The sequence below is a fragment of the Malania oleifera genome, chromosome 3 (assembly GCF_029873635.1).
Source record: "Malania oleifera isolate guangnan ecotype guangnan chromosome 3, ASM2987363v1, whole genome shotgun sequence".
NCBI lineage: Eukaryota > Viridiplantae > Streptophyta > Magnoliopsida > Santalales > Ximeniaceae > Malania > Malania oleifera.
Genome location: NC_080419.1, coordinates 87,720,306 through 87,733,025, shown reverse-complemented (window position 1 = coordinate 87,733,025; position 12,720 = coordinate 87,720,306). Strand labels below are relative to the sequence as shown.

The window sequence follows — 12,720 nt, the reverse complement described above, 5'->3', positions numbered from 1 at the left end:
TATTATTTTTTCTCAAAATTTTAAAAAAATTTATGAAAGTTTTGATTTTATTTATATTTTAAACTCTGTATCGAACAAAAATGGACGATTTAACTCGCAATAATAAATTCTAAATATTATAACATTCTGGCAATTCTTTAATTTTTTTCAAAAGCATTCGAAAACCTACACCAGAAATATTTCACTAGTGACACTAAAAAATGTGTTATAATATATATATATATATATATATATATATATATATATATATTTTAAACCATATAGAAATAAAAATAGAAAATAGAAGTGATATGGACCCTAAAATATTGAGATCGTTCAAGCATCAGGAACCTTGCTCTTACATACAGAGGAGCACAAAACAAACCTTCCATTTTACATGCACACGACAACTCAATAGGTGGAAAAAATAGTGGGGATTTAAGATGTGCTGGTTTAAATTTTTGAGATTTGTACCATTTTAAGCACCTTGTTTTCATAAACAATTATCCAGCTGTGGATGTCTATAGAATGCCTAGCCATACAACAAACAAAAGGCAATTGGCAATTGGCAATTGGCATGGACTACCGAAAACTAAAGCAGCAACCAGAACAAAAACTTAAGTGGCCTTCTCCCAGACCATCAGTAATTGCTGGGGCTTCTAATAGGATACTCCAACTGGCGAAATGGTCCGTGTGTGTTACAAGTGGTTCACAAAGATGATAAATTTTTGGTAATGCTTATGGAAGTACCATACTCACATATAATCAGTTCTTTTGCTACAAAAACGAGGCTGCTGCATGAGGTCAACATTTTGTTTATAATGTAGCAGAGTCTAACAGCATTTAGGCATGACATGAAAATTGAATCATTCTATCATTAGAAAGTACTAATAAATCCATTATATTGATTCAATTGCCAAAAAACAAAAATCAGAACAGAACTTTTAAAATATAAATACATAAATAAATGAATTGGTGTTGTCCATCATGTCATATTACAAAATCATACAACCAATCAGATACATACGACAAAATAGACAACATAGAGCTAATTAGATGCACAACTCAAGAAAACACAGTGGAATACTCCCATTAGACATCCAAATGTGAGCTCTCCTTGGTGAAATGGTTCGGAGTGATGATGCGGTCCGCCATCACGAAGAAGTGGGACTCCATTTAATCAAATGAGTTCAGAGAATAAACAAAGCACATCCAATTATTTTTTTCCAATTATGTTCCGTCCACAAAAGCATGTCAAGCTTTAATAGTAAGTGCCTAAACCGATGAGGAAGTTGCAGAAGTCGCAATGCGGCTAGCAATGGTCCTGAGATTATTCTTCTTGAGCCTCCTCCTCTGAAGATTGCTGGCCCTGAATAACAACCCATTTCAGTGAAATATTTCATAATAAATAGAGCCAATATCCAGATAAATTTGACGGTCAATCTCAACTAGGTTTGAATATGCAAATCAAGTGAAACGGTCTCCGTACTTGGAATCAATGAAATAGGCATATCTTATGCGAGTAAACCATGTCAAATGAATGTAAAAACTGCCCATCAAATTTAAATAGCTTTTCTCATATAAAATTTAAATGGCGTATAATGTCACTTATTCTTGTGTTTTTAGCCCATAGCTCTATCTATTTATTTATTTATAAACAATATATTAACTCAAGCTGGTCTGAACTCTAAAGTTGTACTTAAAAGAAACTGCAGATTTATTAAAATACTTAATACTTCTTCTTTACAATGCAGTCAACAGCAATTTTTAGTTCCATGCAAGGATTGTCTGGGAAAAAGTTCGATGTTTGATTAGATTCTCAAAATTTTTAATATCTTTATGGAAGATGCACTAGGAAATTTCGAGTGGTCTCAAAATTCAAAGCTCTTGCACTCACAATCATGGAAGATGCACTGGGAAATTTCGGATTTTGCTGAAACACTGAATAGAACACTGACATGCCAGGTGCCAGAGTACAGAAAATAGGACTTTTTCATGGAGCAAGTGAGTTTACCAGAACATCACTTACCAGTACTGATTGAGAAATACTACTGAATCAGTCAGGACTTGCTTCCCGTCATCATTTCGGTTCCAATGGTAAAATGCGTGGGTTCTGTTCTTTATCTCTAATGTGGAGTGGCCATAACTGGCTTCACGGAATGCGGAATAATCAGGCTGCGGGTCCCAAAACCTACATTCCATCATAGCAAACAGAAAAAGTGAGTAGCTTGAGCAGGATGAGTGTAAAAATGCTTCAAAATCAATAGTGGACTTCATACGTTTAAAGATCCATCCTACTGAAACAAATACAAGATTTCCCTTACTTTCCAGCTAGACCTTCTTGATTTCCTCCATCTCCAACAGTTATATAAACAGGGGCTGATTTATCAGGTACAGGATAACAATCACCATTTGTTACATTGTAGTGGAAGTTTGAGATACGATACTGCAAATCAGCAACATTTTTCTTACTCAGATATGAAAATGCAGGTGAACAATTGGATAGGAAAAAAAACAATGCATAGGCAGGACTGTAGTTGTGGGTAAGCAGGTTATTTATAAGAACTACCAGACCTATAAAAAAAATTCAATTTTCTAATGGTCCAAACAGAAGATATCATCATCAAATTGCAAAATCTTGGTTGTCAAGATGTCAAAATACTTTCAAACCCAAATGAAATACTATGAGGTAAGGATGGATTTCCTGCTAGGAAGAGCCTTGTTCCATACTCAACTTACGGATGGAAGACTGCCCGTATTAGAGCAGGTTCATGGTGAAGTTTCAGTTATAACTGGCACTAGACATGAACAAATATAACTATAACCAGCTGACTTAAGTTACATCAGGAATGGTCCTAACTCCAGCATTGGCACGTAACTAGCAAGAAGCAAATGAGCCAGCTGCGCTATCATGCTGGAGAGTGGAGAGAATTTGATACCTCAAACATTATCAAACATCATTATACTCTAAATAAAAGCAAAAAATAAAAATATTTCAGATCACTACTCATTCTGAAATCTGAATCCATTCCACCTTCGAAGTATTTAAAAACTATTTTACAGTTTGTCCATACAATGAAATTCCATTAATGACAAGAATGCTGCTTCATCAAATACCAACTTTAAAATAGATGACAATTATGAAGTGATCATGACTCATTAAGGTTGCAATGGTCAAGTTATTTGTACAGTGTGTAAGCTGCAAATTTCCATTCCATTCCATTCATATATATATATATATATCATGAAGAAAACATTATATGAGAGCACATAGGACATTATGGAGTTGATCATCTGCAAGTGTAGTCTGTATTAGTAACAAAGGATCTCAATGCACCAAATCTTTTATTAATGTCCAAAAGATTACTTTACGTTTGGCCAAGAGCCTACAAAACATTGTTATGTGAATATAATCCCCCTGCTCAAAAGGGGCATCAATTTGTGCTTCCTTTTATTTTTTAATAATCTTGACTTTTTAAAATAATAATAAAAACAAAGCAGGAAGGAAAAAAAAAGAGATAGAACATATCCTTACTGATCTCTCATAAGCATGGACATGGCCGGCAAAGACAAGATCAACTTTAAATCGGGCAAACCAGCTCTCAAAGACTGCTCTCATACTTTCACCCTCCATATAGTGGGCTACATTGCTGTTGTAGATGGGGGCATGCATGAGAACAATAAGCCAGGGTGTCTTCTCTCTGTCCACTCGCTTTAGCTCTCTTCGCAGCCAGTTCCATTGTGGTGTGTATTTGACTAAGTAAAAAATTATTTATTTATTTTACAAATTGATGTAAGAAAACAGATAAAAAGAGCAATAGGAGCTGTTATAAAGTAAAGAATGATGAGAAAAAAATATATTAGAGATGTCAACAATGATAATACTTAATCTCCATTTTCATGAAAAATTGCAATTTTATCCAAATTAATCCAATCAATCTTCATGAACTGAAATATTAAATATGTCAACAACCAAAGCAAAGCATGGGATAATTTAAGCAAGATTAATTTTTCCAATTACCAAAATTTTGAATTTTGGGAGGGGTTGAATGGAAATTCAATGCCAATTTCATTTTTAGAATTTTTCAGCCAAAATTTCAAAAACATTAATTGAAAAACAAAAGGCATATTTTTTGGGATTTTTCCCCCCAACTTATGAACTTGCAAAGGAGCTCCCATCTCCTTTTACATTCTCTCACAAAATTGCAGCATGAGACCCATCTCAAATCTTCATCTTCTTGGACCTTGTCTTGGGACTTTCAGACGGGACTTGGCCTATTTGTTAATTACTTACAAGGACACTTTTTTGCTAAAAAAGAAAAAGAAAAGAAAAAAAAAGAAGAAGAAGAAAATCCACATTTTTGAGCCCATAAAAGTTCACTTCAAAATGAACCAAGGTATTCAAAATTTCAATGAATCATACTAACAAAATATCACAAGACAAGATTAGATATTGAATTCAATAATAAGTTGTTTAGATCATAAAATTTATAAATATCGTGTCAAATATTGAGTTATCTTAAATATATGTTTAGTGAGCATTGAAATGAATGAAATTTTTTTCCACATCGATGCATTATTGGTGATATGCTATTTATAAGCTCCACATACTATAAAATTGCCATATATATATATATATATATATATATATATATATTTCCTTCAGTTTACTGTGGTTTTAAATTATGCACAATCATCAGATTAACATTTGCCAAAGTTTCAACTGTAATTTCCATAATTCACCATAAGTTTACTGTCCTTCGAAATAAAAATTGAAAATTCGAGCGAAATCAAAGTTAAGTCCAAGTCAAGTAAAATGCTCGACTGTGAAGCACCAAATCCTAGCATGCAATTTATCCATACTAAGGCAATCAGTGCTCATGAGTTGAAAAATCAAATGTCAGTGGAAAAAATAGCCATCATGGGATAATTTAAGTTCAAAACTTGATCATGAAGCACCAAATCCTAGTGAATTCCTTTTACAATAGATATGCCATTTGGGCAATTTTCACAGCACTAGAAGTTTGGGTGGGGGTGTTGGGGGGGGGGGGGGGGGGGGTTAGTGTAAAAGAACCTAAAATTAAAATTTGTTTTCAAGAAAAAAAAAATAAAAATATGTTGACCAAGGAATAACCTAGTTGGCAGCCTAGATGACGTTTCTGTCTAGAAAAGGTACAAGATGCAATCACAAAAGCAGGGTTCAAAGGGGGGGGGGGGGGGTGATGTCATAGCTTTCGCGGAAATTAAAATGAAACAAAATGAAAGGATACAAGAATATTTTAAATACAAAAAATTCTAACTAGGAAAAGAAAAGAAAAGATCCCGATCTGTCTCTATCTCTTGAAAGTAACCCCAACTCTTCAATTTTAATAAAGCTTGATCCAAAGCAGCTGTGGTAACCTGCAAAAATCCTTGCATTCTGCTCTAACAAGGACCATGTCTCTGCTCAATACAAAACATGTCCCTTCTCACAGCCATGCCTAACTTTTTTAGCCTTTACTAGTCATTATTGCTTCTAAAACCACATCACTCTTCTTTATACATGTAATCATGTATGCTTAGCACAAATGAAACCAACTTAGGTGGATTTCTCTCTTGTAATCAATTAGTTAATTCTACTACCTGAAGATTTGCACAGATGCGCTCACTTTTTTTAAATTCTTCTCTTGCCACTCTATCAATCTCAACATCATTATTTTAGCTATGCCTAGTTTGGGGATTCATTTCCTTGCAGCCAGTAATTTCACAACATAATCAAAAGACTAATAGAGATTTGCAAAAGACTAATAGAGATTTGTATTCTATAAACCCAATCAAGTTGATTATATATCATAAATTGAGTTATGTTATAATTACCCCTCACATTGCTGTGCTATTAAATGCAGAATCTCTACACTTGAAACTTCTAAAATTCCATGAAGTTGATAAAATAAAACAAATATCTTAAACTAAAACAAAAATACTCTGAATTTACGGATAAAATATAAAGTTTAGCATATGTTAGATAAGGAAAACTCAAAACCAGTTGTCAATGAGAATATTAAATAGCTAACTAATTCAAAGAACAGGCAAGGGAGTGACAATTACCGAATGGAGAATAACTGGAAAGCACGATAATATGAGCAGATGCACGTCGAACAGCATACCAAAGAGGGTTTGTGCTATTGGAGGCCATATAGGGAGTGGAATATCTATGCAGATAAGATTTAAATGGAAGAACTTCACCCTGAAAAGAGTCATGTCTACATTAAAAAAATGACATTTTTATAAAGGGATTAATCATTAAAAACCTCTAATTTAATATATGAATAATATGCAGGAGGAATAAAAAAAAAAAAAACAGCATTATGTACAACATTTATTGAACAGACTTGCAGAAGGAAATTTCTTTAAATACCCATTATGGTGAAAGAAACACAATTGGACTAAATATTTGCATAGTGTCAGGGCATGGAGATCACAAAGGCCAAAAGGAATCACCCTTGTCTAGATCCACCTAAAGTGTCAAGGAGTCATGCTTATGTGGCAGCAAGACTACAACAAGTCCAGCCCAACCGTACCCATCCTTATCAAAGAAAACACTCAAGTGTCTAACCCAGTGGTCAAGTCTTACGGCTCGAACGCCCTTAAACTAAGGTTGTCACTGAAGAACCTACACTCAAAAGGTAAGGATGTTAAACTCACATTTCACCAGCACTAAGGGTAACTCATCCACACAGTACAACCAGGGTCTTGGACAACACTGCCCAACTATATAGCTGAAGCCAAGAAGGGCAAACACCCAAAACCTCAAGGATGAGAGTACCACACGATCTCATTCTCAAATGGATTGTTCATGGGGCTCCCAATCTCACACAAAAGCCCAAGAAACCCCTCGAGGATGTCAAGAGCCCGTCCTTGAGCGCTCCTCAAGGTGCTCACTTAGTACCCAATAGGTTATAGGGAAGGTAGGCTGCTCACCTGGTGTTCCCCCAAAATTCATGTCTTTGAAGTATTCTCATTCGCATACGAGTAACCACCAGGGATGTAATGATCATATTGTGAGTGAAGGTGTAATCCCAAGAGGGGGGTGAATTGGGTATTTTAAAATTTAACGCGGAACTATAATCTATTTATTTTTCTCAAGTGTTCTAAACACTTTAATCACCACAAAACTAATTTCAGCAAACAACTATACCAATGTTGAGATTCCTATATATATGAAACCAAATCACCAGATTTACAATATTTTTAGCAGATTAATATGGATAACAATATGCTCAACCACACAAATATTTATGCTAGTATTTGAATAATCAATGAACCAATTCCTTGCCATTCCAGCAGATTAAATCAAGTTTAAATCTGTAGCTACAGCAGAGTTTGTTCAGAATAGGTATTCAAAACATTCATGGCATCCACAACTCAAACTTTAACATTCATAGCGTACCCAAATCAAAATAAATCATTCACAGCAGATAAATCTCAATATATATGTGCTTGAAAGTAAAAAGATAAGGGAAAGAATAACACCGATATTTTTTACAAGGTTCGACAATGTGCCTACATCCTTGCCTCAAGCAACTTGCTACAAGGATTTTACTAAACTCTCCATTTAGTAGGTGGAGCACCTCTCAAGCAAGAGCACCCTCTTGCTTGTCACCAATTCACACTCAAATCATTCGTTTACAAGAAAATCAGCAGCAGTTTCGTATAATAAGAAAGCTCTCTCAAAGAGCAAATTTGTACACTTGAAAATCACTATAATTCTCTCAAAATAAATTTGCTATGAAGCGCAAGAGTCTTGCTAGGTTTTCTGGATTGAAAACTATGAAATTGAAGTATAAAAAGCTATAAATATTTTGCAACGAAGAAAAACGGCACATAGCAGCGTTTGAAAGATAAAATCAATGTATTTGCTTGCTATTGAATTGCCCTAACAAGATTAGGGTTAGCCTTATATAGCTAGGTTTGAATTCTAATCGTTTGCCCAAATTTTGATAACAATATATTTCGAAAACAGACAGAAATTGCGTTGTTCGCAAGATATATTGCGCACTTCAGTCGACTGAACTGGGAGTTCATTCGCCCGAACCAATTAAAATCATGAATTTCAAATCAGGCAGTAGCCTTTTGGTCCACTGAATTTTAGGTTCGATCGCCTGAACCTGTTTGGTCGGCTGAACTTTTGGTTCGGTTGCCCAAACCAACACTGTCTGGACTTTAACAATGATAGTAGCCATTCGGTCGACTGACCATGTGTCCGGTCGCCCGAACTCTCTAATGCCAGACCAGGTTGTTCAAATTCTTGTGAAATTCAATTTTATTTATCTTTTTGATTCCAAAACTCCTTTGTATTCTTTTGAAAAAATATTTGGACTTTGAAAAAAATATTTTCCAAGTTATTAAGACAGGTCTCCAAGTCCAATAATTTATCCTAAGAGCTTCATAAACAAACCTAAGTTTGAGACATACTTACATAAGACTCATATTACATTACACATGAAATATTGACTAAGTCTTCATGTCTTTAAGCTTGATCTTCATTCAAGCTCTAACCATTCTTCATTTTACTTGTTTTCTTCATGGCTTTTAAACTTAGATGTGGTCCATTGTGCTTATAAGATATAATACCTGTAGATTCACTTGAAAGCACAATTAGATTCCTTAGTTTGTCATTATCAAAATGAAATTAAGCCTTGTTAGGCCAACAATCTCCTCCTTTTTTGATGATGACAAATAAGGAGCAAAATGATGTAGCCTTGATGAGGCTCCCCCTCACAATAAGCATAATCACAATGTAAAAATTTTCAGTATTCTCCCCCTTTGAAAAATACAAATACAAGCTATTCTCCCTCTTTGAGAAATACTTGGAAAATTACAAGTACAAGAATATTATTTAGTAAGAGCAAATTATTCATTTTGCACAAAAATATTGATTCATTTTGCTTGTTCTCATCCTTTTGACATCAGCAAAAAGTACTCAATCAAAGCATAAGTAGCAAAAAGAAGTTCGCCAACATGTAGCCAGCATGCAATTCACAAAGATGACAATTAGTAGAAAGTCACAATCAATCATTCAGACATATTCAGTAATACCGAAGTAGAACACATAATGATTGCAAATAAAGCATATAACAATATTAACATACATTATATGTTAAAGTTGTTTGCAAAACAACAAAAAGTAATTACAATCAGAGTTACAATGTTTCAAAGAAACTCTCTAACAACAACTCTCAGTTAGTTTTCAGCAGTATCAACTCCACCAGATGAGCTTTCGTCCTCCTCATCATTGTCGTCATTGTCCTTGTCACTTGAACTCACTTCCATGGGAGCTTTCCCTTTTGATGAGGAAACACTACCCACGTTGCTCTCAATCAGAGCGAGCCGCTGATCGAAGGAACTGAAGTTGGATTGGAATGTCTGTTGAAGTGCATTGTATTTAGATTCAATATCTGCACGAATAGCTCCAAATTGTGCATCCAAAAACCATGCAGGAGGATTAGTAGCAACACCAGCAGAAGCAGGTGGCACATCATGGGGTGGATCATTTTTACAAGCACGTTCTCCCACCAAGCGTACATTCACATCATTGTGCTGAGGGGGATGGTTCTTAAGGATCCAACCAAGTGCTCGATCCAATTCATAACCCATGAGTTTCACGATGGTTGATGAAAATTTATCGGAATTTTTTCATTTGATAAAAAGAGTTGAAGAACGAGTTAGACCAAGGTACTCAAAAATGAGATTTAGAATCCCTCCATAAGGGAGAATGACTCGTCTAGTTTCTTCCTTAGTAATCATCCATTTTAGTATAAGAGTTGGAAGATCAAGACGCTTGCCGGTATATATGCACCACATAACAAAATGGTCTGAATAGGAAATATGGTCTCATGACCCACTCCTAGGTAGAATGTTGTATGTTATAAGCAAGTGAATGATCTTAGCCTCAAGAGTTAGCTGCCTATACAAAGGCGGATGACCAAAAGAAACTGGCGATTCAGATTAAATAAGGGGCAAAAATGCTTGGGGTGTAAACCCTTGATCCATTAACCAAGTTTGTCCTAAGTTTGGACATTCAAAATCCCCATACTGAATTCGAAATTTCTCAGCTATTGTTTGTAGCATAAGTGAAACAGATTTGTTCATGATTTGAGGAGTGTATATGATGCCTTTTCTTCCTAAGTTCGCATAAAATAGGAGAACCAAATTTGGATAAACCCCTTTGGGTTGATAAGCTACGAATCTATCCCAACCTAATGCAGCAAACATCCGAAGAATATTGGGAAAGTTTTCTTCCATAAAATGTATGCCTAAAATCTTACCAAGAATAAGTTCTACAGAATGAAGATGTTCATTGTAAAGTTTCTTTGCTCCCGGAATCAAGAGCTAGGGGTGAATTTGCTTGGTATCATCTTGTCATTTCGGAGCAAAAGAGCAGAGAAAACTGAGAAATCCGAGGATAAGAAGCAAGATTGAGGCTTAGATATGAGTTTTTGAAGCAAAAACGAGGGTTAGAAGGTTCGAAGAGGGTAAGACGCAGCTTCAGGTGAGAGAGATAAAATTCAGGTGGCCGAAGTGCTTAAAAGTTAGGGTTTTTCGCAAGTTTCAGATTTTATATTTGCACAGTTCAGTCTCCTGAACTGCATGTTCGGTCACCTGAACTTCCTGGATATTAAAAACTCCTAACACAGTAAGTGTTCGGTCGACTGGAGAGAGAGTTTAGCCGCCCAAAGTCTTTGGTTGACTTTAGGTTAAGCTTGCAGTCGCCTGAACCACTTGATATGGTCAGCGACTAGTCTAACAAGGGTTCGGTCAACTAACCTACACCCTTCGGTCGCCCGAAGTTCTGATACAACAACAACAACAACAAAACCAAGCCTTAGTCCCACTAAGTGGGGTTGGCTATATGAATCCTTTTCTGCCAATTTATGCGATCATGGACCATTTCTTTTAATAGATTCAAAGATATTAAATCCTTACTCACTATCTCCTCCCAAGTTATTTTAGGTCTACCCCTACCCCTTCTACTGCCTCCCACAGTAACTAAGTCACTCTTCCTCACAGGTGCACTATAAGGCCTATGTTGCAAGTGTCCATACCATTTGAGTCGTCCCTCCCTTATCTTATCTTCTATAGGAACTACACCTAACTTACCATGAATATGTTCATTTCTTAATTTATCTTTCAATGTTATACCACTCATCCATCTAAGCATCCTCATTTCAGCAACTTTTACTTTTTGGATATTATGTTTCTTCGTCGCCCAACATTCTGATCCATATAGCATAGCTGGTCTTATGGCTGTCCTATAAAATTTCCCTTTCAATTTTAAGGGTATTCTACGATCACATAGAACACTTAAAGCACTTCTCCATTTTACCCAACCTGCTTTAACTCTATGCATTACATCATCTTCAATTTCTCCTTCAGCTTGCATAATAAATCCAAGGTATCGAAATCTACAAGTGCTATTTATTTCTTCATCATCAAGTTTAACTATGTCTCCAATATTCCTCCTATCATTACTAAAATTACATTTCATATATTCTGTTTTATTTCTACTTATTTTAAAGCCTTTAGATTCCAAAACTTCTCTCCATAATTCTAACTCAGCCTCTACTCCATCCCTAGTTTCGTCAATTAATACAATATCATCTGCAAACACCATACACCATGGAACCTCCATTTGAATACTCTTAGTCAATTGATCCATCACTAAAGCAAAAAGATAAGGACTCAAAGCAGATCCTTGATGTACATTTATGGTAATTGGAAATTCTCTAGTTTCTCCATCTATAGTCTTTACACTAGTCATTACTCCATCGTACATATCCTTAATGACATCGGTATACCTACAACATACACCCTTTTTTTCTAAAACCCACCATAGAACTTCCCTAGGTATCCTATCATATGCTGGTTTTTCAAGGTCAATAAATATCATATACAAGTCCCTCTTCTTTTCCCTAAACTTTTCCATTAATCTTCTTAAAAGATAAATAGCTTCTGTGGTAGATCTCCCAGGCATAAAACCAAATTGATTTTCTGAGATCTTCGTTTCTAACCTTAATCTTTGTTCAACTACTCTTTCCCATAGTTTCATCGTATGACTCATAAGTTTAATTCCACGATAATTATTACAATTTTGAATATCTCCTTTATTTTTGTATATAGGTATTAAAGTGCTTTTCCTCCATTCATTTGGCATTTTCTTAATTTTTACAATTGTATTAAATAAATTAGTTAACCATATAATTCCGTTATCACCCAAGCATTTCCAAACTTCAATTGGGATGTTATCTGGTCCCATAGCTTTCCCATTTTTCATCTTTTTTAGTGCAAACTTAACTTCGTTAACTCTAATTTTGCGAATAAATCTTATATTTTTAGTCTTTTCCTCATTTGACAATTCTAAATTTAAGCCTTCTATTTGGTTTCGTTAAACAACTTACTAAAGTAACTTCACCATCTTTCTTTAATATCTTCGTCCTTAACCAAGACAATATCATCCTCACTTTTTATACATTTTACATTTCGTAAGTCCTTGTTCTTCCTTTTTCTAACTTTAGCAAGTTTAAATATATCTCTTTCCCCTTCTTTTGTACCTAATCTATTATACAAACTATTAAATGATCTATATTTAGCTTCACTAACGGCCATTTTTGCATCTTTTCTTGCCTCCTTATATTTTTCAAAGTTATCTCTGTTTCTACATTTTTGCCACGTTTTATACCAAATTCTTTTTGTCTTTATGAT

At 35.0% G+C, this 12,720-nt stretch overlaps 1 protein-coding gene across 1 annotated transcript in view; it reads right to left on the bottom strand.

Moving 5' to 3' along the window:
- Positions 1 to 921: 921 nt before the first annotated feature.
- The window catches only part of LOC131152039 (bifunctional purple acid phosphatase 26-like), a 31,768-nt gene continuing 19,969 nt past the window's right edge, over positions 922 to 12,720 (bottom strand). The window contains exons 6-10 of the mRNA XM_058103622.1: positions 6,067 to 6,205; positions 3,515 to 3,735; positions 2,304 to 2,425; positions 2,009 to 2,170; positions 922 to 1,348 (exon numbers count right to left, since the gene is read on the bottom strand). Of these exons, the coding sequence (XP_057959605.1) occupies positions 1,255 to 1,348; positions 2,009 to 2,170; positions 2,304 to 2,425; positions 3,515 to 3,735; positions 6,067 to 6,205 (738 nt within the window). The 3' untranslated portion in view covers positions 922 to 1,254. The remainder of the gene's footprint in view (positions 1,349 to 2,008; positions 2,171 to 2,303; positions 2,426 to 3,514; positions 3,736 to 6,066; positions 6,206 to 12,720) is intronic.